Source organism: Solea solea, chromosome 10 (genome assembly GCF_958295425.1).
Source record: "Solea solea chromosome 10, fSolSol10.1, whole genome shotgun sequence".
NCBI classification, from domain to species: Eukaryota; Metazoa; Chordata; class Actinopteri; order Pleuronectiformes; family Soleidae; genus Solea; species Solea solea.
Window position 1 is genome coordinate 16,471,060 of NC_081143.1, and position 25,550 is coordinate 16,496,609.

Consider the following 25,550-nt stretch of genomic DNA (forward strand, 5'->3'; position numbering starts at 1 on the left):
GAGGTTTTTGTAAAATGCCAGAACATGTTGTGAATGTGTGGAAGGTCCATCAATTACTTTGTTATTTAATGCTATATTTGAAACCCTTTCAATGGTTTACTGTACCACGCTGTCAGACTGATGTGCCGCATCATAACAGTTTCTACACTAATGTGTGTCGGGGAAGAAAAGTGCAGTCTGACTGCATGGAAAACTGATAATATTTCAAATATAGCAAACAGTTTATTCACATTAAAACAATGCAGGAATAGTGTTTTGGTTCCACTGCATGTAACACAGTACCTTAACGCCCCCACCTTGACAACAGGAACTCTCCCTTTTAACGTAGCATCCATTGCTTTGCACTTGCACCTCGTTACATTTCTGATTTGAAATGCATCGACGGCAGAGATGAAAGCTGACCGTGTTTGTTCCTGTAAGTTCATCCAGTGATTAACCTCGACAGACCTCTGTGAACCTCTGCCTGCACCGGCCCGTACTCCACCACCTCTCCATCCACTGTGATTATGCCTTTGGGTGAATGCGGTTCCAGCCTCAGCGCCTGCACCTTGGCGTACACCAGATGTTGACAGTTGGTTGCCAGATGTGCACCTTTCTCCATAGCGAGGAAGAGCCTCAGCAGAGCACCGCGTGATATTCCCGCTCTGACGTAGAAAAGATGGATGATGCCGTCGCCCACGGTGGCCTCGGGTGCTGCCAGCAGGTCCTCTGCCAGGTGGGACTGGTGCATGGCCAGCATGAGGACAAAGTCTTCTTCCTGGACCACCACCCAGCTGCTGGGCAGCGGTTGGTCCAGGGGCAGCAGCACAGAGTCAGTCGGGCCGGGGAGAGATTTGATGGCACTTCTGGACGGAGTGTTCTCTGCCTTGCGTACTTTTAGGGAGTTGTTGGAGTGGCAGTAGTTGTGAAGGGTGTTCTCACAGGGAGTGTCTCCTCCCCGGTGGCACAGCAGTGAGGCTGGACTCAGGGAAGAAGCCTGATTGTTGCAATGCAGCGTCGTGTTTTTTCTCAAGCCTTCCTCACCGTTGCAGTCCACGGCGGCAGGCAGATACGCCAGCTTGCCCTTGTATATGCGGAGAGAGGCCAGTCTCACCAGTGTCCCCACAGTGAACCTGGCAGCGCCTGCGTGGCGGTACTTTTCGCTCTCGATGTCCACGTCTGCTACGAAGCCCCAGGCCAAGGACAGGAAGGAGAAGAGCCGAGGGCTGGAGGACAGATGGACGGAGACCAGGTCCATATGAGACACCAGTCCTTTACAGAGCAGGAAACCACAGCTGACCAGGAGCTCCTCACTGTACACTGGGGACGCTCTGGAGAAAGAGAAGGAGGAGGAGGAAGGAGTTGGTCATGACAGGTCGAGCTGGACTGACATCAAAGAGTTAATCTTATGCTGCTTTATATGAAAACATGCTTTTTGTATCTGCAGTTCTCTCTGTCATCGGCTTTAAGGCAGGGTTTTATTTACTGAAGCACTTTTCACACAGAAGGCAGTTTCAACTCTAACTAAAGATATAGTATGTAACATGTACTTGCATTAGCCAGAATGTTTCCAACACTCTGAATCCATTTATATTACCTTGAATATAAATACTGATTTCTATGGTCTCCACTATTGTGACATGACTACATTTAATGAGCAACAGGCATCAACATCAACGTGTTGAAAAGGACCATAAGCACTGCTGCGTCACAGCACATGACCTCAGCTCGTTTTTTAATAAAATGACTGATTAAATTGTATAGTTAGATACAGTATATCCCCCGTCCCCGATTACAGTATAATACAGTATTTGGAGAAGCTTGAAATTGCATTTTTCCTTCATAAACAATTTGCCACATCACGTCAGCCATACTTCAATGACCGAGCAAAAAAAAAAAAGATTTAGATCAAATTAAAAACAGGAATACCAGCATGTGGAGTATGAAGTGGTAGACGATGAATGAATGAAAAACAGGAATATTTTTGGGTTACAAAGCAGGTCATTTCTCATGTGTGTTGTAGAAATACCAGGATAAGTGTGACCTTATTGTGTTGTTTTTATGAACACAGGGGGGGAGAGAGGAGTTGGAGGAAGAGGAGGAGGAGGAGGAGGGCAGAGCCTCGTGGGGTGAGGGACAAGAGCGAGTCAAAGACTGGGTTCAATAAACGTGGGGAGGATCAGGGACAGAACTGGGCGGTGGAATCAGCTTATGCTCCTTCAGACATGATGACAGGCAGGTCAGACAACAAAGACAACCCCATCTGGGAGGATGGAGAGAGGGGTGAAAGGTCATGATCACACACACACACACACACACACACACACACCTGCTGTTACCGCCCACTTCCAATCACAGTGATGAGTGAGCGTGTCAGTGGAGCTTCAGTGGCCGCAGATATATTGAATTTATTCACCAGTCCAGATCCAACCAGACAATCTCCTCTACATTACCACTGTTCACTTTCCCCTTTTTAATCACCGTGTGGTAAAAAGGTCAAGAAATAAGTTTGTCTGTACCATCATTAACAGAAAGTAATCAAGTATATTCACTCAGTTACTGAACATTCAAATGATGTTGAGGTTCATCGTCTTTCCAGTTTATGCTTCTTTAACAGTTTAGAAATACACAGTTGTACAGTGAGTTTGTACAATTGCGAGTCTTAAGGTTTGAAATGCAGTTATTTGACAGTGTTTTCCAATCCTGTTGATCAGTGAACCTTTAAGAACTGTTTTCCCGTCATGGTGACAAAGAGAGAAGGAAATAAGGGAAAATGGCCGACCACAGCAGGAAGTGAAGGGAGGGAATGATAAATCAGTTGCACATAAGAGCAGTGAGAGGAGGGAAAACAAACAAATGGAGCTTTGAAGGTGGAATGAATGCTGTGAGAAGTGAGCACAGAAACAAGTTATAAAAGTAAAATGAAAGACAGTTCTGGGAGGAATAAGCTGTTCCCTGGAGCAGGAAACCTGCTTGGATTCAGTGATGAGCTCTCGGTTGGATGACACACCAGTAGCAGATAAGTCTATTTTTCTGTAACTCTCCTGCCTTCTCCTGACTTCTAACCTCAAGCTAAGCATGTTTTGGTTCATTGAGTTTGATATGATGAGTGAGAAATGTTTGCTGGTTGGTCCAATTCAGTTATTGTTTGAATGTAAGCGAGAATGAACTGCCTTGGTTTTACTTTCATGTGTTGCTGTCACGTTCACATTTTGAATATTTGAATTTCTAAAAGAAAATGGACAGGTCTGACTTTTGATTGTCCTCCTGTCTGGCACCCAAGTTTACAGTTGTTTTTGAGAGGCTTCTACGCTACAGTGCACATGGTGAAGTCAGTGCTGTCTGTCAGCATCTCGTCTAAACACGCTTCAAAAAACTGCAGAGAACGGTTGTGTATTTCTTTTTTAACGAAGCAATTATTCGTACACTGAAGTATTTTGGTGACTTACTGGAACTTCTACTATGAGCGAAGGATGTTGAGCTCATAGGATTAGCTAAAACCTTTTCATTTATTTCTATCTGAGTACCTGTAAATCACCAGGGGAGGGAGACACTTCTTGTCCCTTCACAAACCTCACAGGTGATGTTTGATGTTGTGCTTTTTGTGTTTTTGAACAGAAACACATTAAAGCCTTCACTCAGCAAACGTGTTCTCTACGTTGCATAATACCACATCCATTCTAGTTTGATCCACCCCATAGTGTGAACCCTTTATTCATTTGGGAATAATAACACATACACTCTGGACAGGACCAGTGCAGAGCAGCCCCCCCCCCCCCCCCCACCACACACACACACACACACACACACACACAAATGCAGAGCGAGAGAGAGAAATATTTTCTGGACACCCCGGGAGTGTGAGATGTGATGAGAGTAAACAATACAGAGTCTGGTCTCTTCCTGTCATTGTTGCTGCTGCTCTGGCTGGAAGGCCATTGTTTGTTGAGAGGCTGATTGACAGGTGCAGTTGACAGGGTACAGTAAACGAATGGGACTAGTGAAGACAGAAAGAAACATTTATCTAATATGGCCTTGATTTAATCTGGAGTCCCACAGAGAATAAAAGGAGACTCATCTACAGTATGAATAAACTATAAATAAACACACACTGAGATACAGAATAACTGCTTTAACAGAGCGAAACCGACAGAGAGCAGGATAAAGCTCAATGTGACCCACAAACATTTGGGGCGGCTTAAAGTGCCAGAAAGCCCTGGGCACATTAACAGCCACCTCTACACCTTTTAAAGCTGCAGTGCGTAACCTTTGCTGATTGTTGTTGTTGATATTCTGTCTGTTTTTGGTCTTCATGAACAGAAACAATGCAACATTATTCTTATGCTGTGTCAAGCAATCTTATCAGTTTGTGTGTATGGGCGAGTAGCAGAATTCTGAAACTTTACGTGGGTGCTTTTTTGTGTTTTCAGTTGTACTCAAACCTGTTTTCAGGCCTTTCACTTTACTAACGCAATGTAGCTGTTGCCTTAACTCAAACAAGCCTACAGCTAACTCCTGAAGATGACTGACCTAGGGGACTAAGGACCTTCACAATTCTCCTTTCTCTTCTTTGTTCTGATTAGATGAGCTGCTAACGGTCACTCAAATGAGCAAACCATTAATAATTGATTTATGAGATGAGTGCATTTTACACTGAAAGGCATCAGGAAGCGGGACTGAGTGTGTCTGTGGCCCAGATACAGGAACAACACTATAGTGATGCTCAGAGATGCTGTTTCCGAGTTGTTTTTAATCATACAGCACCTCAGTTGTTCCATCTGTAGCTTTTCAAGGGAGTTTATACAACAACATAAATAAAAACCTATAATAAGACAGTTGAGATGCTGTGCACATCAAAGCTACAGCCTCTGCTGAATTAAATCAGACTCATGGGGATTATGGCCATTACACACACACACACACACACACACACAGCATGTTTTTGTCTGCAAAGCTTCTACTAAATCTACAGCTACTGTATACACATGTGGTATGTTTGTGCAAAGATACGTCAATCTCTGATATCGAACTGATTACACTGGTCCCTGTGGCGCTCGACATCATTAGTTGGGTCCTCAAAATGTTTTAGAAGAAGTAGTCAGACATGTTGTAGTCTCACAAATTCGCTCTGGTCACAATTGGGTAGCAATAGATTGTCACTGACCCACAAATAAAACAGCTTTTATAAAATGACGTATAAACGAACGGAATCAGTACCACTTATGATTCTGCATGTTGCTCACCCAGAGTAGTGATGTACGGATGCAGCCAAGGCATTGCCTGAACCACCAGGAAGGATTCCCAGCGGGATCTGAACAGCCTCCTCCCAGTCCGGTCTCTCCAGCAGACCATTTATCACCTGATAGACACAGAAAATCAAAACAGCTTCAATTTGAGGAACTGATAGAAACTATAGTTTTCTACAAGTGACATGAGAAATTGACTCCGTGTCCCAAAGCCATTTCTCAACCTAGTTCCCAATGCAGGGGGGGGGGGGGGGGGGGGGGGGGGGGGTATGTCAATACCTCATACAACCATGGTATGAAGTAAATAAGAAGTCTCAATATCCAAAATACATATACACTTATGCTGTTACATACAGTTCAGTGCAGTTTAGTTTATGGATTCAACAGTTAAGAAACAAATCAGTGATTTCAACAGAAGACGCTTTACATGACATGTGACGTGTCTGAAGTCGCAACATAACAAGCTTTCACAGCTGATGAGGTTCATCTTGAGCAGGAAGCAGACATTTGGGTTTCCACTGACAACAGAAGTCATCACTTGGTCTCTTTACCTCGTACAGAAGTCCGTCTCCTGACATGATGACTAGTGCGTCCCATTGTGACAGGTCAGCCTCTCTCAGCAGCTCTCGGGCGTGGTTCTGCCGCTCTGACAAACAAACACACAAACATAGACAGTAGTAAGTGTGTGTGTGTGTGTGTGTGTGTGTGTTCATGCAGCTGCGTCTTTACTGTCTGAGGACTGGAGAGAGGACTTGTCCTGTCAGCTTCCCCCCTCCTCAGTAGGGTCAAAGGTCATGGTCAGCTTTAATGCAGTGCGTGTGTGCTCTCATGCCCTCAGGGCAGAGCAGAATGAGGCACTGAATTAAAATTTGACCATCTACTGTATATCAAACACAGGTCATTTCCTTGTGCCTGTTTATTTCTAATGTGATTGTGTGATGGGCTGCAGGTGTGCATGATTGAATTGTGTGTGTGTGTGTGTGTGTGTGTGTGTGTGTGTGTGTGTGTGTGTTTAGGAGGATCCTTGGAGCTGATTGGTCTGGCAAAAAAGCTTCCAGTATAAAGTCTGCCCCACACTAGAGGATTGTCAAATCTGACTTGATTTTAAAAAACATGGGAGAACACAGACACAACGAGAAAGCAAAGACTAGACGATCCAGTCAAGACGCAGGACCACACACTTGGCGTTTAATCAGGGAGGAACTTGCATGATTTAATGTGATTTCAGAATATAAACAGACATGGAGGTGGACTGTCGGCATCGTCAGTTAATAGCTGTTGTGTATGCTTGGCTTGTACAAGTTACGGTTCTGAACGAAAGCATGCAACATCTGTTTCCCGGTCAACTCTCATTGATTATTGCAGACGTCATTGGACTCTGATGTGTCCAATGACGTTAAAATCATGCCCGTTAATCCCTCGCACTACAGGATAACTTGGCCAGATAATCTGTTCAAATCAGCCTCAAATTGGAAGGACCAGATTGGGACCAAAATCTGGCCAATTATCTTCTTATGTAGGGTAGACTTAAGAGGTCGGATTCCCTTAAACAAACGGGCATCTTGTGCTTGTTTTTATTTAAACTTTTAAAATGGTTTGTTTGGATGTTGCACTCAGGTTTTCCTCCAGGCCTGTACGTAAATTACTGCTGCAAATGGGAAATAATGTTAATGTTGCACGAAACAAGAGGCACAAACATGACTTTTAAGTAAGGGGAGAAAAAAAAAAAGCTAGTGATATTTTGGCAGACAACAGTCACATGCTGCGATCGTCACAACGCAGGTGAGATCATATGTCAGCACCTACATATGATCCAGGTGATGAACAAACAGGTTTGTGTGTGCTTAAAGTAGTAATGAAGTTACACAATCACGTTATTGGTTTGTGTCATGTATCCGGTGAACATTCGGAGAGAACACACTGGAAACTTAACACCGTGAGTACACAGATGGCAGCTGGAAACACTGTAGGGACAGTATGCCTAAAAGTTCAGAAGACAAGTTCTTAGACCAAGTGCATGAATGCTGTATATTCCACACAATTATAAGATTTCTCTTTTTTTCGTTCCTTCTTTCCTTCCTTAAAAGTATTAAAGTACACCCGTGGGAGGGAAAGCTGATACACGGTCTTAAATAAAGCATCTGCCACACTGCCAGTTAGATGACAACAACTAAATTACCCAGAAGCACTTTATCAAATGAACCTGGGTGTATAATCTGATGATGTGGGACAACAAAACTGAATCTTTTTCAGAAAACGGCACACATTAAAATGTAATAGAATAACATAAGGCACAGAATTAGAACTGGATTTAGTCTTAAATAACATTTTCTCATAATGTGTTTAGCATAACCTTTATTTATTGGAGTTTTTATGGACAGATATAATATTGGTCCAAAAACTGGTCTTTAATTAGTAAATTTCAGCAAATGAATTAAAATAAATGTATACCATAACCTGGAGTCTTTAGTAAGTTAACAGCAGATCAGCCGGTGACACAAACATTTCATATCTAACTAAGCATAACATAAACATAACTAAACAAATAATATTAAATCTACCAGTTATTAAACCCCATTCAATATAATATTTAACTAGGTTTAGCTAAAGCTGTCTTTCTAAATGTTCCTTCAAATTAAATAAAAGAAAACATGATAACTGGAGAATGAAAAATTTCTCTAGCTTTGCACGTAAAACTAAGATCTGTGACTGTCTGTTGGGAGATGTTGGCAGAGACGGAACAGAATCTAATTTTACTACTAATAATAATAATAAATTAGCTGAATCAAATTATAAAGTTTTATGTTTTGGAGGATAGCCTAAAAACTTCAACATCTCATCTGATTTTCTGTCTAATGCTTGGGTTTTGTAACAATGTGTGTAATTGTCTATTATAAGTTGAGAAAGTCACTGATTCAGCTCTCTGTACTGTCTTTATAGTGCTTTAAATCTTAAAAGGTCAATCTAAACTCACTCACTGCCACTCACATGTCATATTTTATTATATTCAGCCACATGACATCCAGTGAATATATCGGTCACTGATGTAAGGATGCATCAGTCTGGTGTGTGTGTCTTTAGTGTCTGAAGGTGAAATTGCCTTCATTTTCTTTTACTTTTAACAACATTCAGATTCTATTAGATATTATTTGGTAGTTTCTATTAGTGGGAGAATCACATAAGGCAAGATGGTGTGTGACAAACACACAGAAATCATATAAAAAATATTCAATGTTGAAGGAGTGTAAGATAAAGAAAGGAACCTTTTGTTAGTCATATGTGTTGGACTGTTCACACACTAATAGTTAATGTAAGCAGTGTTAAACAAAAAAAGATGTAATCCTGCTCAGCTACGTACAAAAAGATTTGTATAGGACATACATTATTTCACAATTGTTTATAATATAATTTAAATAAACTTTTTTTAAGCCTACAAATACATTTTGAACCTTCCCAGACTGTATAAACCTGTGTGGTGCAGGAACCTGAGAATAAATTGTCCTCTTTTGTGTTTAAACCGCATTACTTCTCTGTACTGTCCTTTCATGCTTCCATTGTGTTCACATCTTAACTAAAAGGAACACACACACACACACACACACACACACACACACACACACACACACACACACACACACACGGTTATCCTTTTAAGGACTCTCATTAACTTTTGATTCCATTCATTCAGCCTAACACAAGTATTATCCCTAACCTTAACCATAACCAGTTAATGTCTGACTATACTGATCCTGACAAGGTCAGTGTTTACACCAGAAAATGTCCTTAAGAGGTAACAACTACACACACACACACACACCTCTGGAGAAGGATCTGATTTCTCAGCCTCTCCTCTTACCTTTCTCTCCCTAAACTCTGCAGAATTAAGGAATCATGCCCTCCTTTTCAGCCCAGTCACATCAATGTTTCCTTATCTATGCAGAGGTTGGACACTGAAAAGGATTGAATCACTCCATACAGCAACAACAAAGCAGGGACGCTGCAATGTAGTGGCCAAGCTAAGAGCAGTTTTAGTGTGGAACTCTCATCTCTTAGACTGATGATGGCAAAACAGAGAGGAGAGGAACGGTTTTGTCTCTCTGACTGAGTCATTGCTGCATTATTGACCTGTGGTCACAGCTCCTGGATTATGGCGTTTTCAAATTGTCCTGATGCCAGAGTGACTAACATTTCCTCACACAAAATAAATGAAGCTCTTTAGCATAAGCTCAGTCAGGAAGTCTTTGTTATTTTGTTTTGTCTTTATCTCCTCTCATGCCTGCATGCACACTCAAATGTTGCTGTCACTTCCCAAGGGACTCAATGGAGGGATCAGCTGTTAATCAGCTGGTCTCATCTATCCAATAGCACAAGACACGCATCATCTTGCTGCCGTCTTAACATATATTGTTCTCTTCCTACTTTAGGCCATTCATGCTGCTGTAACACACACAGACACAGGAAGTAGAAAAGCTGCAGATTGGTGATCGGTTTACAATAACTACTTTTTAACAAATATTGTCAAAAAAAACCCAAATGTTCACGTAACATACCTGCATACATACTTGACACTTGATACTTTTACATGGAACAACATCATTAGTAGTTAAGTCAAATCAAGTCAGTTGCATTTATATAAACAGAAGTTACCTCTGGAGTGATACAGTAGAGACCATAGCTAAAGACATGTTATCCTCATGTGCAACAAGTTGACCACTGTGGTGAAGAAACACCGGGCTGCGTCATGACAGGTTAAGTGCTTGTTGGGTAACGAGGAGCTCTGTCCATGTATCTCCACCCTGCTGTCAAACCCAAGAGCTGCAGCACACGTCGTCTACCAACATAACAGCAGGTGATGACCTCTGTGAGGACACACTTTGGTTTCTACCCATTATTGTGAGGACATTTTCAAGTTGTGAGGACATTTCAGCTTGTCCCTAAAGAGCCTTTTGAAGGTGGAAGACCTGGTTTTATGGGTTAGAGCAGGGTTTCCCAAGCCCTGGTGCTGGGGGAACACTGTCCTACATGTTTTAGATGTTGCCCTGCTCCAGCACACCTGATTCAAATGGTCAACTGATGATTGAGCTCTACAAAAGCCTGATAACGAGCCCTTCATTCGATTCAGGTGTGTTGGAACAGGGCACCATTTAAAACATGTAGGACAGTGTTTCCTAACCCTAGTCCTGGGGAACACTGTCCTGGGTTAGAGTTAGGGCGAGGGTTGGGGTATGGCATGTACGTAGCTGAGATAGTTTAGGTTAGGGTGACATGTGACACTGTTTTGTTCTAAATCAACCATGTAGCCAAAGCAGTTCCCCAAAAAAGTCATATCAGTGTCACTGTGTGTGTATGTGGCATGAGAACTGTAAACACGGTCGTCAGCAACAGGTAAACAAACAAATGTGTGCATGCTCACATTCTGCTCTCTCTATCTTAGATCTTACGATGTGAAATTCATAGGACAATGGTAGTAGTTTTACCTTCAGGCAGCTCACTTGAAATTTGAGAGTAAGAGCCTAACAAAATATAGATCATAATATTTAATTGTGTGACACTGAATCGATTCTGTGAAGTGCTGTATCAATATGGAAATATTCTTGACAGTGGTTTTCTGTGTTGTATTTAAACCTCCGACCACTGGTTGGCAGCAGGTTTTCAGTCATTTGACTCTCTCTCAGTCCTTTCACTCCCCCTGACTACATAAAGGAAACATAACAAAGGAAATATGCTTATAACTGTTATTTTTATTCCCAATAGATCGCATTTTTACGTATCCTACTGGAATATGTATCATATTTCTCAAGTGTAAAGTGCAGTAACAGAAACACACATCATTAGAAATTCAGAGAAAGTCTTATGGATTATGTCATCTGTTGTGACACTGCTGTCAACCGAACTTAAATATTAGTTCCTCAGAGTCCTTTAAGTCTGCACTATGTTTTGCTGTCTCAGTGTGAAGAAAAGTCCTAAAATCAAGATAATAGTTTACCTTAAAAAGGGTATTTAGACTACGTGAACATTAGAAACATAGTGGAATGGTACCAACCAGATTAAACAAGCACAATCTAGAAATTATGATACAGTACTTTTGTCTTCCAGAGTGATGGATGGAGGAAAAGCACAGCACATTTCACAAACCCTGTGTAGAAGCACAGTTGATCAAAACCCTGAAGTGAATTGTTTTTGAAGTACAAAAAAGCCAGCCAGCTTTTCATAGATTTGTATCACAGGAGAACTGAAGCTTTCCCTTTATAGGAGAGACATAACCCAATCACATGACACTTAAAAAATGCTACAGGGCAGCCTAGTTTTCTAAGTAAAGAAAGAGACATTTCTCTGCTCTGAGTGCCATATTCGTCAAGTGCTCATTTCACGATATATTTTGTGCACCACATCTAACACTACATGGAGAGCCTTCCAAATTTGTGTAGGGCCATATTTTGTTGTTGATCCTGCAAACACCTGAAGTGATGGACAGCAGAAGTGAGAGACCGCTTCATGTAGCGAAATGATGACACAATGTAAAATCTTTATTTTGCAGAGCCTGAACTTTACAAAGTGTCACGTTCAAATAACTTTGTTCTGCTTCGGTGAGTTTTCCTGAGTTTCCTGAGTTTATATAATAGTTTTGTTTGAAGAAAGTTTGAAGAAAGGCCATGCTCGGCTAACATATAGTTTATCAATTTCAACTGGAACTGAAAGATATTTTTTTTCTCACTCTCTGATGCTGGTGTGATTTAATGAATGAGTCTATATGTCTAATCCCTCTGAGGGCTCACTCTACAGCAACAACATCTCAGAAATGACAAATGACAGAATGAGACTTTTTCAGTTTTTTTTTTTTTTCCAGCATGTGCAAGTGACACAATTTCTCACATGTGTTTATTTGCTGCCTCGCTGTGATTTACTCTGCCTCTCTGCCCTCTTTTCCCCGTCTGTTTTCTGACACTGATTTATGAACAAAGCCAGACAGGGGGGTTACACTCAAAAATGAAGATGAGCAAAGAAGAAAAACTTCACACAGAATAACTGATATGGTGAGGCTGGGAGCATTTACGTTGTATGTGATGAGTGGGTTGTCATACAGCATTGGCAGGAGTGAGTGTGCTGAACAAGTGTATGTAGATTACAGTGATACAGAGTATGAAGACATCACAAGATTAAATCAGTGCAAATCCTGGAAAGTGGGGATATATATTGTGTGAATGTGTGTTTGCATGTCTTCATCCATATGTGTGTCAGACCGTGTGTATTTATTACATAACAGATCTGTATGCACACGGATCAGAGGCAGTTGATGGGCATCATGATGGTGACAGCAGGCAGGAGAACACAAACAGGTTTTACAACGTGATAGAGGGACTGTCTGTGGGACATGAGGGGAGATGGAACTGTTCTAGTCAGTGTTGTCTTTGCTGAGATCGTTCACTGTGAAACTGGGAAGGAGTGTTGCTTGACTGGAATTGTTGACTGATGTGTGCAATAAAGTGTATTCTTCAGCTCACCAGTGATCACCAGAGTGTGCTGGATGCCGGCTTCGTTGAGCAGCCGTTGAATATGGTTGTTGTACAAAGTGAGCGCTTGTCCTTTTCCACTCTGTGGATTCACCAGCAACATCATTCGGCACGGACGAGGCAACTCGCTCACTGACACACCTACACAGGAGAGAAGACGGTAAGACCACGGACATCTACAACTCGCCAAAATGCAATTACTATGCAAAATCTTAGACTAGGTCATATACTGCAACTCAAAGTGTTTCAATATGGACTCGTTTCTGGGAGAACCAATTCCCTCAAATTCAAAGACCGAATTCGGCTGACACGGTTTATGATGGGAGGACGACTTGTAAGAGTTGCTGCTTTACCCATGGTGTCCACTTTTATTGATTTGTAGTAGGGCTGAACATTTAATTGAAATTGAATCAAAATCCCAATACGGCCTACTACAATTTTGTGGCATCGTAACAAACAAGGGACACATTTACCTAAATATCAACTCCTTTCTTGCACAAAACTCAAGCACTTTAAATGACCCATGTATTTTGAGAGCGATTGGCGATATGGTTTCTTACATCTTACGTGTTAATGATGTATTGTATTTTATAAAGTACATTTATAAAACCACAAGGGTTTATTTCTCTTTTTATCTGCACTGACAAAATCAGAGGTCTGCAGACAAAGACATAGAAAGACACTTTAAGTGCATTTGTATACATGGCATCATTAATCATTCTACAGAGAAACAGGAGATCAGGACAGGTACATGGGAGAATGTGTACACGGACATATGGAGACAAACAGGATTTCCTGTAACAGAGAATAGAGATGCACAAGGATTGTTGGTGGTGAAAAGGAGAATTAGGATGAGAAAATATGCACTGCATTGAAAATCAGACACAGTCTAGATTGTAGTTTTTGACATTCTCCGTATTACAGAATTATCGTGATAATATCGCACCGTGGTGTCTCCGGTGATTCCCACTCCTACTGTTCATATACTTATAGTTTACTTTTATGTATTCAGTTACATGTCGCACAAGTAATCTTATTACATCACATATGCCACTACAATAACAAAAACGATCAAAAGATGCTTCTAAAGATGGTGGAGCACAGCAGGAGCAGAATTCAGAGGGCTGCGCAGAGTTACCCAGATCTCACAAACACGGACAACAGATCTTTAAAAAACACCAAAGAAGAGAGAACGCTGCTGCTTTTCTGCTGCAAGTCTCACAACATCTGAGCAGAGTTAATGTCAGCAAAAGACTGTGGTGTAGAAATGTATTCAATTATTAATCCACATCTGACATAAGATAAGATACACTAAGTAGAAACACACAGTAGTTCTGATGGAAGTAAAACTGGGCTCATGTTAAAGGAATAGTTCAGTTTTTAGGTGTTTTTTTGCAGTGAACCAGGCTGAGACATACAGTAGAGGCTTAATCTTACTGAAAACATGGCTGCTAGGGGGAAAAAAAACCAATAATGGAGTCTACACCTGCCTAAATATGTTTGCTGCTTTATCTGACATTGTTAGACAACCTTTTTGAACAGAAAACTGAAGTCTGACTTCACTCACCACAACAAAGTCCATAAAGAAAACAAGCAATTTAGCATCAAAGCCCACAGAAGTTGTTGATCCACTGCCGCCTCCATTGGTAAAAGTTCAAATGTGTTGTTTTTTTTTATTGCTTGTTTTCTTGAAATCCTTCATTTGGAGCTACATAAAGGAAAGGAAACAAAGACAAACTGCTGATTTTCTTTTCAGACTTTGTTGCTGTAGAGGCGGCGAAGTTCAAACTTTAGTTTGGTGTCGAAAGAGGTTACCTAATGAAATGATAAAGTTGCAGATATATTATATAAAACGTCAAAATCTTAAATGTCCAGTGTGTAGTGGATCTACTTATCTACTCTTTTCCTTACTGTTTCCACTGAGAAAAAAAACAAACATTCATGTATACTGTATGTACGTGAAGTTGCTTCTGCTGTAGAAAGGTACAATCTAGTGCTTAAACAAACATGTTTACCCTTCATGTAGGCAAAAACCTGGCAAAATATTTGTCATCTAATTGACATCCAAACAAGTCTGACCGCAAATAAATGAGTAACTGGGTGGGAACGAACTGAAGCATGGAGGGATGAGTACTTCAGCACATGACTGACGAGTTTTGTTTTAATGGACATTGTAGGAATGCTGTCAAACGGGTCAGGAAAGTGTTCACACACATTAACGCACCTTACAAACTGCTCACGTCTGTTGCCGGAGTTTGAACTGTGGTAAAAATCATTAGTGTTCCACACTTCTAGTTCTTTCACATGTAACTTCAATCATTTTAAAGGATAAGTGGTATAGATTGTTGATGAACCGATACATTCATTTCTTTCTCTGTGTAATACCTATTGAGGTTGGTTATTTGCATACTAGCTTTGTTATCATGTTTTCGGTGTAGGGACCAATGCTCAATACCGGTCTGAAAGTCTGAAATCAAGTTTCAGACTCTTCAGAACTTATCTTTGACATTAGCAACAGGTTATTAAACAATTAAGCAACTGGTTTGACTGCATTCCTGCTAAATGAATCCAAACTAAAGCCAAGAAAAGTTTAAATGTTATCACTAAGAAGAGTGTGTAAGTGTAAATATGGTGTCCTTGCTGTAAGGAAGCCGTGTACATTAAAATACAGCAGTGGTAAGGATGTACTGATGTAGTATGTACACTTTTTAAATGCAAAATAACCAGTTCGCACTTCCTCGTAGACAAGTTTATCAACCTCAAAGCCATAATGACTAAACAAAACGCCAGTGAAGTGACCTCATTCATCAGCTTGCATGACAGTTGGCAGTGAAGGGGCGACCTTGCCATCTAAGAGTCCCAAACACCCACATAACAGCCCTTGTTGGCTAAATCCAACTCCACGCCACTTCCTGTGTGCCACCCTCCCCTTCTCCAAACATTCCAGAGGGCACTATCTTTCTACTCGTCTCTGTCTCTCCACACTCTGGGTTTCCTGCTCTATCATTAGCTTCAGACGCATGGCACAGGGCCAAAGTCTGACATGCATCTAATACGAGATACTAAGATCAACAGAAACGACGTTTGTTGGTTATTATGATGACTGTAGTAGTTATAAGAGCGGATCATGTGTCTGGTTTGTTTGTATAGGAATGGGTGTAGCCCTACTTTGGAGTGATGATATACATCGGTGCTGATGAACATGTACGGTCAAAGACACTAAATTTAGTTTAGATTTTTTGGGAGGAGTTCTGGGATCATTTTGTCAACTGCACCAAACATATCAACTGCTGACAGAGCTGAGGCAGGAAAAATTAACTCCCAGACACAACAGTTGTGGGGAAAAGTAAATGACGGTCTCAGATAAAGCGATAAAGTGGAAACAGTCACTGAATCATCATCTCACAAGACAGAAAAAAATACAACAAAGCACTGCCCCACATTTCAAGAGTATGTTCACTTAATCTGAGGCTACGGGACGTCTCATCTCAACTGTCGCACAGATCTTAATGGAATAATCACCGCTGAGCTACGTGCCATAGGAAATGACAATCTAAATGAAAGGGGGGAAAAACCCAGGAGCCAGGAAAAACACATGTTCCAGCTTATAATAGCTATCTGAGTGCATATAGGAGACAACTTTCTCTGCTTTGTACACGACAACTCTGCATGATGTCAGCTTCTATTTTCACTACACACAGAGAGAAAGGAAAAACTGTGAATTTACAGCTTCCACAAAGACATGGAACACTTTTTAATGGAGCTTGTACAAAGGTAAAATTCCTTTCTATCTTGCACATCTAGACTCAAACTGAGTCATTGTGAGGACCTCTGCATAACTCATGTTTATATCTTAATCAACTTCCTTCATATCAACATCAGACACACAACATGACGGAGCACTAACCACATGCAACTGAAGAATAACGTCGTCATGATGATCTAGAAACTACATCTTTCACCACACTTAGCTGCATTTTAAGATCAGCAACGGAGGACCAGAAGACTCCCCATCCATGACCACATACGTATCTCCCTCTGCTCTTACATTTCTGCCTCTTGCCTAGCGGTGATGTGGACTCTAAGCCTCGACAAACACCCCATTAGGAGGGAATCCAGTTTCCATGTTAAAGGGATTAATGGATTAACATTTATTTGGCCTGGCACTTATACTCTCCCTCTGATATGACAGATATTATGTCCAATCATAGTCTGCAAAGCTCTGTCAGAGGCCAGCTGAGGGCAAAAGACAGCTACTCTCTGCTATACAGTGGTCGGTATGTGATTACAGATTAATGTATGTGAAGGATATTGAGGACGAGTTAAAGCTGCAATAGGAAGGTTTGCTGAAAAAAAAGTGTTGCGTTTAATCTGCAGGTTCTTAAAATATGAATGTTTTGAGATCATTATCTGTCCTGAGTTCCTCTCATCGGAGGACAAGGACAGGCACCCTTGTTTCATACAAAGACACACGACCTGTGGCAATTTCTTCATCTCTGAAACTCTGTTGATGCATTTTTACAGCAGTCGGACACTTGCAGCTCTGCTCATGCAGGATTCCTTTGTGTAAATTGTGGTTTCTGGTCAACAAACATTGAGAAAGTAAACTGATAGCAGTTATTCTTTCCACTGGCTGTGACGAACCAGTGTTGCTGATGCTAACTGGCTAGATTTAAAGCATCCTTTGCAACATATAATAGGACGTTTTTATGGACGTATGCAGCACCAAAACAGACCAGAGGGGTTTTGGAGCAGCCAATAAGAGCATCCTCTCTGAACTGCTCTGTGATTTGTCAAAACCTTGTAAAAAAACAACAACATGGGATTATGTGGCTGTAAACAGAGCCCAGAGGCGGTGCAGAGGTGTTGTTCTCTCTCAGATCACTTGACACTATGCTGAAAGATTATTATGGGATAATTGATCAATAGAGGTCTTTAAACTATTATACATTTTCTGGATTGTTTTCACATCATCTTATAACTCACGCAACAGACCAGCTGTGTTGAAATCCTGGAAGAAAAAAAAATCTCTTCAAGCTTTTTATATTTAGTGATATTTAGTAGCAGCGGGATGTTTCACCCCTTTTCTAAGCTTCAGGAGTTTATTTTGTAGTTAACTACATACCAGCTGTAACCTCATGACAGCAATCTAGTGATACAGTTTGGGAGTGGTGTATCCGTCATGATTAGAGGTTCACTTGTGGACAATCTTAAGCTCAGATGTCACATTATTCAAAGTACCATGCTTTATTTGGAACCCCATAAAGTTCAAATACAAACCAAACTAAATTTCACTGTACACTAAACTGCATGAAAGACATATTTTCTTGTGTTTGGCCGTGGCTGTAGTCTGACTAAACATGTACACATTCTCAGGGACTAAGGCAAACATGTCAAATTATGAAATTGCTGAACTAAATTTAATTGCCTAAAATAACTCTTTGTAATTGTAACAACATGTTTCCAGGTGGAGCCAAAGTTTCCACATTGAGGATAGTAAAGTTTAACCTAACCTAATATGCAATAAGTGGTTTAAAGTCTATTATTCATGTTACAAAAGTCAGCAAATTAAGACAGCATTCAAACATACAAGAGGCTCAGCTTTATTGATTGTAGTGATCATGTAAATGTGTACGTCAATCAATTTGGGAGCGACATGAATTATTACATGAGAATGATCGTCTGATCACAAAAAATGTACCATGAAGGAGCCCCAGACCTCATCTACAAGCACCAAACTGCAGTAACATTCATGGTGCAGCGACAACAATAATAATAATAATAATAACTCTTTGTTGTAATGTTGTTTGTAAATCAAAGCCTGGAAGCCGCTCAAACACGGAAGCAGTTTTTTCTCTGCACCAGAACCACAAAGGGTGTGGAAGGAGGAGGTGGAGGAGGTGGTGCTGGTGGTTAGCCTGCTGTAGATCTATATTAAGAAGGCAGGGATTCTCCGGGATTTTATTAAAATCATCGTGCACTGCCTGTCTTGAAGCTGTCTCTATAGATCTTCATAGCTGTGCTGAGACAGGATCTAACCACCGTCTGTGGAACGATGTGTCCCAAATGAGTATGTTAGGCCACAGGGTCAGATTAGGGAGTGGAGGTTAGTCTGCTGCACGGAAAGAAAAGAGCCACACACTTTCTAAAAGTGTACTATTTTAGTGAGCTATTGGCATTATCACAAATGAAATGTTTATAAAGACTTTCTTTTAAGAGGAACTGGAGCTTAACTTCTTAATGGCAGGTCATTGTCATGTAAAACATAAGCAATGAGTGATTAACAATAAGATTAAAACTGTTACAGAAAGAAGAAATGCAATAAGTACCCGTGTATGAAGGAAATGGACTTCCTACCATAAAAAAACCCCCACAACCACATGTTCTTCTACCAGGCAAAGACTGACTTTCACTGAGCCAGCTGTTCTGCAGTCTGAAGGGTCAATTAGTGGTTGTTGTTGTTGTCGATGTTGTCAGCGTATCATAGAGTGACTCGAGACGAGTCTTTGGAGAAAACTATCTGGGTGTGCACTTGTCTTTCGTGCTTCGGTGCAGCAGGCATTCTCTGTTTAGAGATGGGAATGTTCTCTCAATTTTCTCCTGCATCCTCCATCCTTTATATTTGCATCAGTAATAGTTAGACTGTGCGGAAAGCTGTCATAGTCACAAAAGCTGTAAACCCCCACAACCAAAGAAAGCTCCAGAGAGGCTGAGCCTGAGGTCTCGACAGGACGTCAAGCTCGATCGCAGTCTATGTCCAGTGAGGAGGAGGAGGAGGAGGAGGAGTTGGAGGAGGTGGAGACCTCAGGGGAGTAACTGCTGCTGCTACGGTCACACGACTGTCTGACCAAACACACAAAATCTCTCTGCTATTTCAAAGAAAAACACTGTGCTGATATTCTCGTTATAACCTAGAACAAAAAACTAATTTCTTCTTCTACAGCAGCTAGGTGAACAATGTATTATGAATGAAATGGGTGGTTTCTATTGCAGCAGACTCAGGATGTTTCCTCACACTGGTCTGTTAATATTGTGAAATACGTGTGATTCATGATGAATCAGCTGCATCACTAACCAGACAATTCACGACTATCAGTTACTGCCCACATGTCAGTTCAATTGTTATTGTATTTACAACATGGTTCCAATGATATTTGAACTTTAAACCTGGTTCCATTATCCATAAGAAAATAGAAAAGGTGTTCAGTAGTGATGCATGCAAATTTCTTCTTTTCAATCAAAAAAACACATGATCACATATGCACTTCTCCTTTCTGCTTATACGTCAGAAATTGTGTGTAACAGAGCATATAAACCATTGTCCCAGGATCAATCCCATCCCATCCCATCCTATCCAAAGCCAATTAAAAAGCCATTAATAATAGCACTAACAGGCTAAGAAACAGGTATAATTAAATTGTGTTTTGAAAACGGCTCCCAGAGTGGGAAACTCTTAAAACGCCGCCCTAAGAGAGGCTTTGATTTTGCTGCCAAAAGTAGCAACATTGGTCCCTGTGAGACAGAAAGGTGCTTCTTCTCTGACTCACGATCACCACACTTTTACTAACAGCTGTATTCAGGTATGTTACATTAGCAAGATCTCACAGATGTAGAGGAAACTAAGAGCAGAATGTACATCATGAGGGATAAGAAAACAAACCTAAACTGAGAAGGTTAAAAGCTTGATCACGCACCCAAACACAAAGGTAACTCAGCCCAGTGCCAAAACACGTAATGCAAATATACCAGCACCGACACTAGCCACTCAAATCACGTTACTGCTTTTCACTTAAACACCACACAGCTCAATATTGGGTAAGTTTGTTGGACAAAGTGCACCCACGTTGGACATCACCTCTTAACTTTAGCAATGTTAGCAACTCAATGTTAGACACTGCTCTGCTCACCTTCAATAGCCACTAAGCTCATGTATCTTTATTTGACCCACAAGCAACTGAATGAAAAAGAAAATGTGGTATCACATGCAGGATACGTACTAATCTGCAAGGTGTTTTATGACTAATCAGATTCAAGGCAACCTGAATTAACGGATTCCCATTAGCTGAGGATGTGCTGTAACTCACTGTCACTGGACAGAGGCAGCCAAGAGCTCAAACCCAATGACGACCCGGAGCGATTGATTCAATCAGCGCTATTAATCTCTCTGCCTGGTGCCATCGCCTGACACGTGATAATGCCGTCCACAGCTGAAGTGAAACCATTTATTGAAAACAATGGATCAATACTATTTAGGAAATAGAAGGCCATGCCTCTCAAATGTCAATGTTTACTGTCAGAGCAGGGACACAATTTATGGGGAGTTTGACTCGGGGGCATCATGACACACAAGGATCACTCATTTAAAGTGCAAAAATACAGAGTAACCTCGTGTTGCCTCACATCTTCTGTTAAGAGCTGCACTAGGAACACACAGTGTGTGACGGTAGCTCAGTGGTACAGCGAGTTGTCTTTCAACTCAAAGGTTGCAGGTTAGATTCCCGGCACCGCTAGTCTACATGACGATGTGTCCTTGGACAAGACACTTAACCCCACGTTGTTCCTGAATGGATAGGAAAGATGAGTGAGAGCGAATGCGCTGCACATAGATGTGCTGTAGGAAAGTGTGAGTGAATGGGTGTGAATGGGTATATGGCAACACTGTAGTGTAAAGCAGCTTTGAGTGGTCATCAAGATTAGAAAAGTGCTATATAAATACAGACATACACACACAGGGAATGCAGTATCCTGCTTGCAATGTCTGTGTGTGTAAAAATGGCTGTAGAAACAGGAACAGCAGGTGTTTCCAAAGAAAGGACATGATTTTCAGTCTGGGTTAACTGGGTTAAGACAGAAGTGCTTTACTTTTAGACTCCAGGGCAGGTGAAGCCCCAGGAGACATCCGTGATTGATTCATGTAGAAAACCTGTTTAAACCTTGTGCAAACCTGTCTTTAAGAGACTTTAAGACCCAAGCTGTTTTAAAGTGAATTATACTGTCTGAGGTTATTGGTGATCTTTTCTACTTATAATGTTACTGCATATATTCAATCGTAAAAAAAAAATTAAGCAAAAAGAGAAAATGCAATCTGGGTCACAGTGTGCCAGTGATACCAGGCCTGTCTGCAGCAAAGCTTTTTTTGTTTCCTTCTCCTTCAGCCATGACAGCTTGGTGAAGATGCCAAATAATGAGACGGTGTATCTTCTTTACAAATTTCCCTTGACAAAGCAGCAGAGCGATTATACCTCTTGGTATTACATGAACTCTCATGTTTCTTTTTTTTTGTTAAAATACTACTGTGGTTACTGAAATGTGACTCTCAGTACCACACACGTCCTAAGGTAAATCTAAAGGGTCCTTTGTGTACAGTATGCTATCTGTATATACAGGTGTGTATGTATGTTTGTATGAAACTGTCCCAGTTTTAATCAGGTTTCAACATGGGGCTTTGGATAAAAGCGTCTGCTAAATGACATGTAATGTAATGTAATGTGTCGCATTTGTCATTAAACTCTGCCTTAAGCATACAAAATGCATTGTTAACTGAAGGTCAACTTTAAAAGAAACTTAAAAAGAACTGAATTAGTTAAAAAACACACACAAATAATTGGCAGGATTACACATTACAGTGTAATTTAGTACATTTCAGCTATGACTTGTCTTATCAGTGCTATACCTACTTTTATACTCAGATTATCTGACTTGCATATGAGCACATCTGATCTGACTGCACGCGTGCTGCTGCTAATTGACCCAGTCCTGGTTCGGTCTCACTTGTATAAGGGAATTTAATCACATTGTGAATTTCTCACTGTCATAGACCAAATATACATTTGATTAATCTATGGAGTTATATGATCAGCAGATTAACAGATAATGAAAATGATCATTAGCTGCAATGGAGTTTATCAGTTTGCCAAATTAATTTACAAGTGGGTCGTAAAGTCAACAAGTTGTGATGTTTCAAAAGACTGGTAGATTGCTTCAGGCAGTAACCGACAGCCCAGACCCCCAGGAGGACCGAATGATCCCTGTTCAATTAGCTTGTGCTGATTAAATTAACTGCAAAAGTATTTGTTTGCTAGTTAAATAGCTATACACTAACACAATGTGTGTGCCATTAAAACACAATATGCATCCAAATAAATAGGCAATGTAACCACCATGTACGCCACATCTTTAGGTTGTAGTATCCCATCATTCAGTATTCTGGGTTTTTATTGTTGATTTGTTTTCCTTAGTTAATATCTAAATGGCCTGTATGTGTACTTAGATGACCTGTGGTCCAAAGCCACAAAAGACGTGCTTTGATGAGGTCATGGAGCAGTGCTGGATTATGGGAATTGTTGTTGTGTTGTCTTGTTTGGTTTGCGTTTAAGCTTTGGCAGCAAAACACTTAGCAAATGGCAACGATCCACTAAAGACACACAGAACACGATACGGATGCACGATATTGGACTTTTTGCCTATATCTAATATATCGGGAGTGCTTGGGCCAATAACTGATACCAATATACAAACGTTTTTCCCTGTACCCAACTGCATAGGTCATTTTGTCTTTTCTGTAGTATAAACGGAGAAGGCACGGAGGTAGCAGCCTATTTAGCCTGAAGTTGTTGTCAATAGTTCCATCAGCGGATCCTTGTGTGTTTGCCGATATCCGATAATACATTTTAAAGCCAATATCTGCGATACCGATGTTGTGTCGATAATATCGCACTGAATATTTCCTTACTAACTCATGTTTCACGGGTGGTTTTTAAAGTAAACCATGTGGTGATGCTTTCAGGGTGAAAAGGTGGTTTGGGTAAAAAAAACCTAGTCTTGCCATGGGCACCAAAATGGCCCTGATAAACAGTTTTTATCGTCGTAAGGAGTTGTGAGTAGTTAGTATATTCTCCTCTCTGTGAGCTGTCATAATCCACATGTGTAAAACACAGACCAAACTTTCCCTCTCGTGGTTAACTCAGAAACTCTCACCGTCTCTTGGATACCGTTGCCTGCCACTGCGCTCTCGAACAGCACGAGCCCACTTCTCCGCCTCCTCCAGGTTAGCTCCCGGGTCCTGGAGCGCGGAGAGCCGAAAGCAGTGCTCCACTCTCTGCCGCGACACTCCGGAGCTCATCCAGCGCCGTTTCAGCGGGTAAAAGTAGGCTGAGAAGTACGCCGCCGTGTCTGAGGAGTCATCCGTCCGATAAGCCCGGCAGCCAATACAGTCCTTCAGACTCAGCACCACCTTGTTCCGCCCGACAGGTGCCGACGCGAACCTCTGGATCAGCAGGTCCCTCTCGGTCAAGCTCACGGAACACCTGACTTTTCGGTTCCCAATGATCGTGAATTCCCCGAACAGTGTGACCGGACTGCCGCTGCCGCCGATGCGACGGTCCGGTTCAGCTCTCCTCTCGTCCATCCTAAGCGGACGCCGGGTTGAGGAGACCGGGACGCTGCCTCACGATAACATAACTGCCCCACAGGAGGGCTCGAGCACAGTGAAGAGAAGCTCACTGCGACTGCTGCCGGACCCGCAGTCAAGACTGACGGAGTCACTAACACCTCAACCGGATACACTTCAGAATAAGAGACACATGTAAAGCTTCCCAATTGATTTGGTTGAGTTGTTCTGGGTAAGATGAGGGTAAATTATTTATTTTGTGATTAATTATATCCCACGCGATTTTTTTTGTATTGTTTGCTCTTTATGTTTTCTTAAACCATGGTTTTATTTCGCTATTTGTTTTTGCTTCTCTGATTTCCTTGTCATGGTCATTTTCTGTTTTATTTTGTAGCTTTTCTAATTGTGTGTACCGTGTTCAAATTGACTTCCTGTCCTGTATTCCCTTATTGTGTTTACCTGTGTTCGGTTGCTTGGTGCTGGTTGTTCTGTTACCCTCTTGTTCTGTTTCCTTTCTGTTTTATAAATCTAAAACACAAATATTTATCTCAGATCAAATTGAGTTTATGTCAAGTTTTTTTAAATATCATTCCAAAGGTTTAAAGCAGAAACTTTACTATTATCACAAATAATTATTTTTGGTTAAAAATAATCGTGTCATGATAGATTTTACCCAATTTAATTTCCCAAAAAGTGTCAATGAGCTACACTTGACCAGAAAGTTGGTATAAATGCTGCTGTACCCAAGAAACACGTGGCGTAGAGCACAGCAGGTCAATATAGAGGTGATAAAGAACCAGCTTGACACTGTAAAACACACTTTATTCAGGACTAAATGACTGGTTGTTTATTTATTTGTTTGTTTTATACTATATTAAAATTTAAATTTTCAAGTAGTACATTTTTCAAACCATGACTCATACCAGACCACAGTGTTTCTCTGTAAGCTCATATTTGCCTGAGAACAATTTCACCAAATTAAAAATGTATTTATTTATTTACCAAAGCGCCTAAATTCACTAAATGTGTCTGTAGGTGTCTCTTTAGCTTGATGCAATTTCATTGGGCCTGCATTGAACTTGTTTCAATAGAAGTCTAAAAATGGCAGGGTGCTGCCGCCTTCTGGTACTAAGGTGATACTACAGGTCAAGAACTCACCTGCCATCTACATCACTGTCATCCAAGGACAAAAGTCCTGGGAGGGACATTGTGAAAACAAATCAAATGAATAATTTTAAATAGTATTGTAGCAGTGGTTTGGTCCATTCTCTCATTTTAGATTGTTCTTGTGACATATTGCTCTCCAGATTTAAAAAAATAAGTGTATAAATAAGTCTGATGTTATGTTCCAGTCTTATTGTTTTATTATGTAGATGTTTCTTTGATTTAGATGTCAATTTCAACAGTTTCCACTTCCATTTGCAA

General features: G+C 41.0%; 1 protein-coding gene across 1 annotated transcript; it reads right to left on the reverse strand.

Moving 5' to 3' along the window:
- Positions 1-197: 197 nt before the first annotated feature.
- LOC131467436 (sphingosine kinase 1-like) lies at positions 198-24,243 on the reverse strand. The gene is made up of 5 exons (XM_058641347.1): positions 23,714-24,243; positions 12,728-12,877; positions 5,777-5,871; positions 5,223-5,338; positions 198-1,310 (listed from the first exon to the last, which is right to left on the reverse strand). Exons 1-5 carry the CDS (start codon positions 24,141-24,143, stop codon positions 422-424), a joined length of 1,680 nt encoding a protein of 559 aa, XP_058497330.1. The 5' UTR covers positions 24,144-24,243; the 3' UTR covers positions 198-421.
- Positions 24,244-25,550: the final 1,307 nt, after the last annotated feature.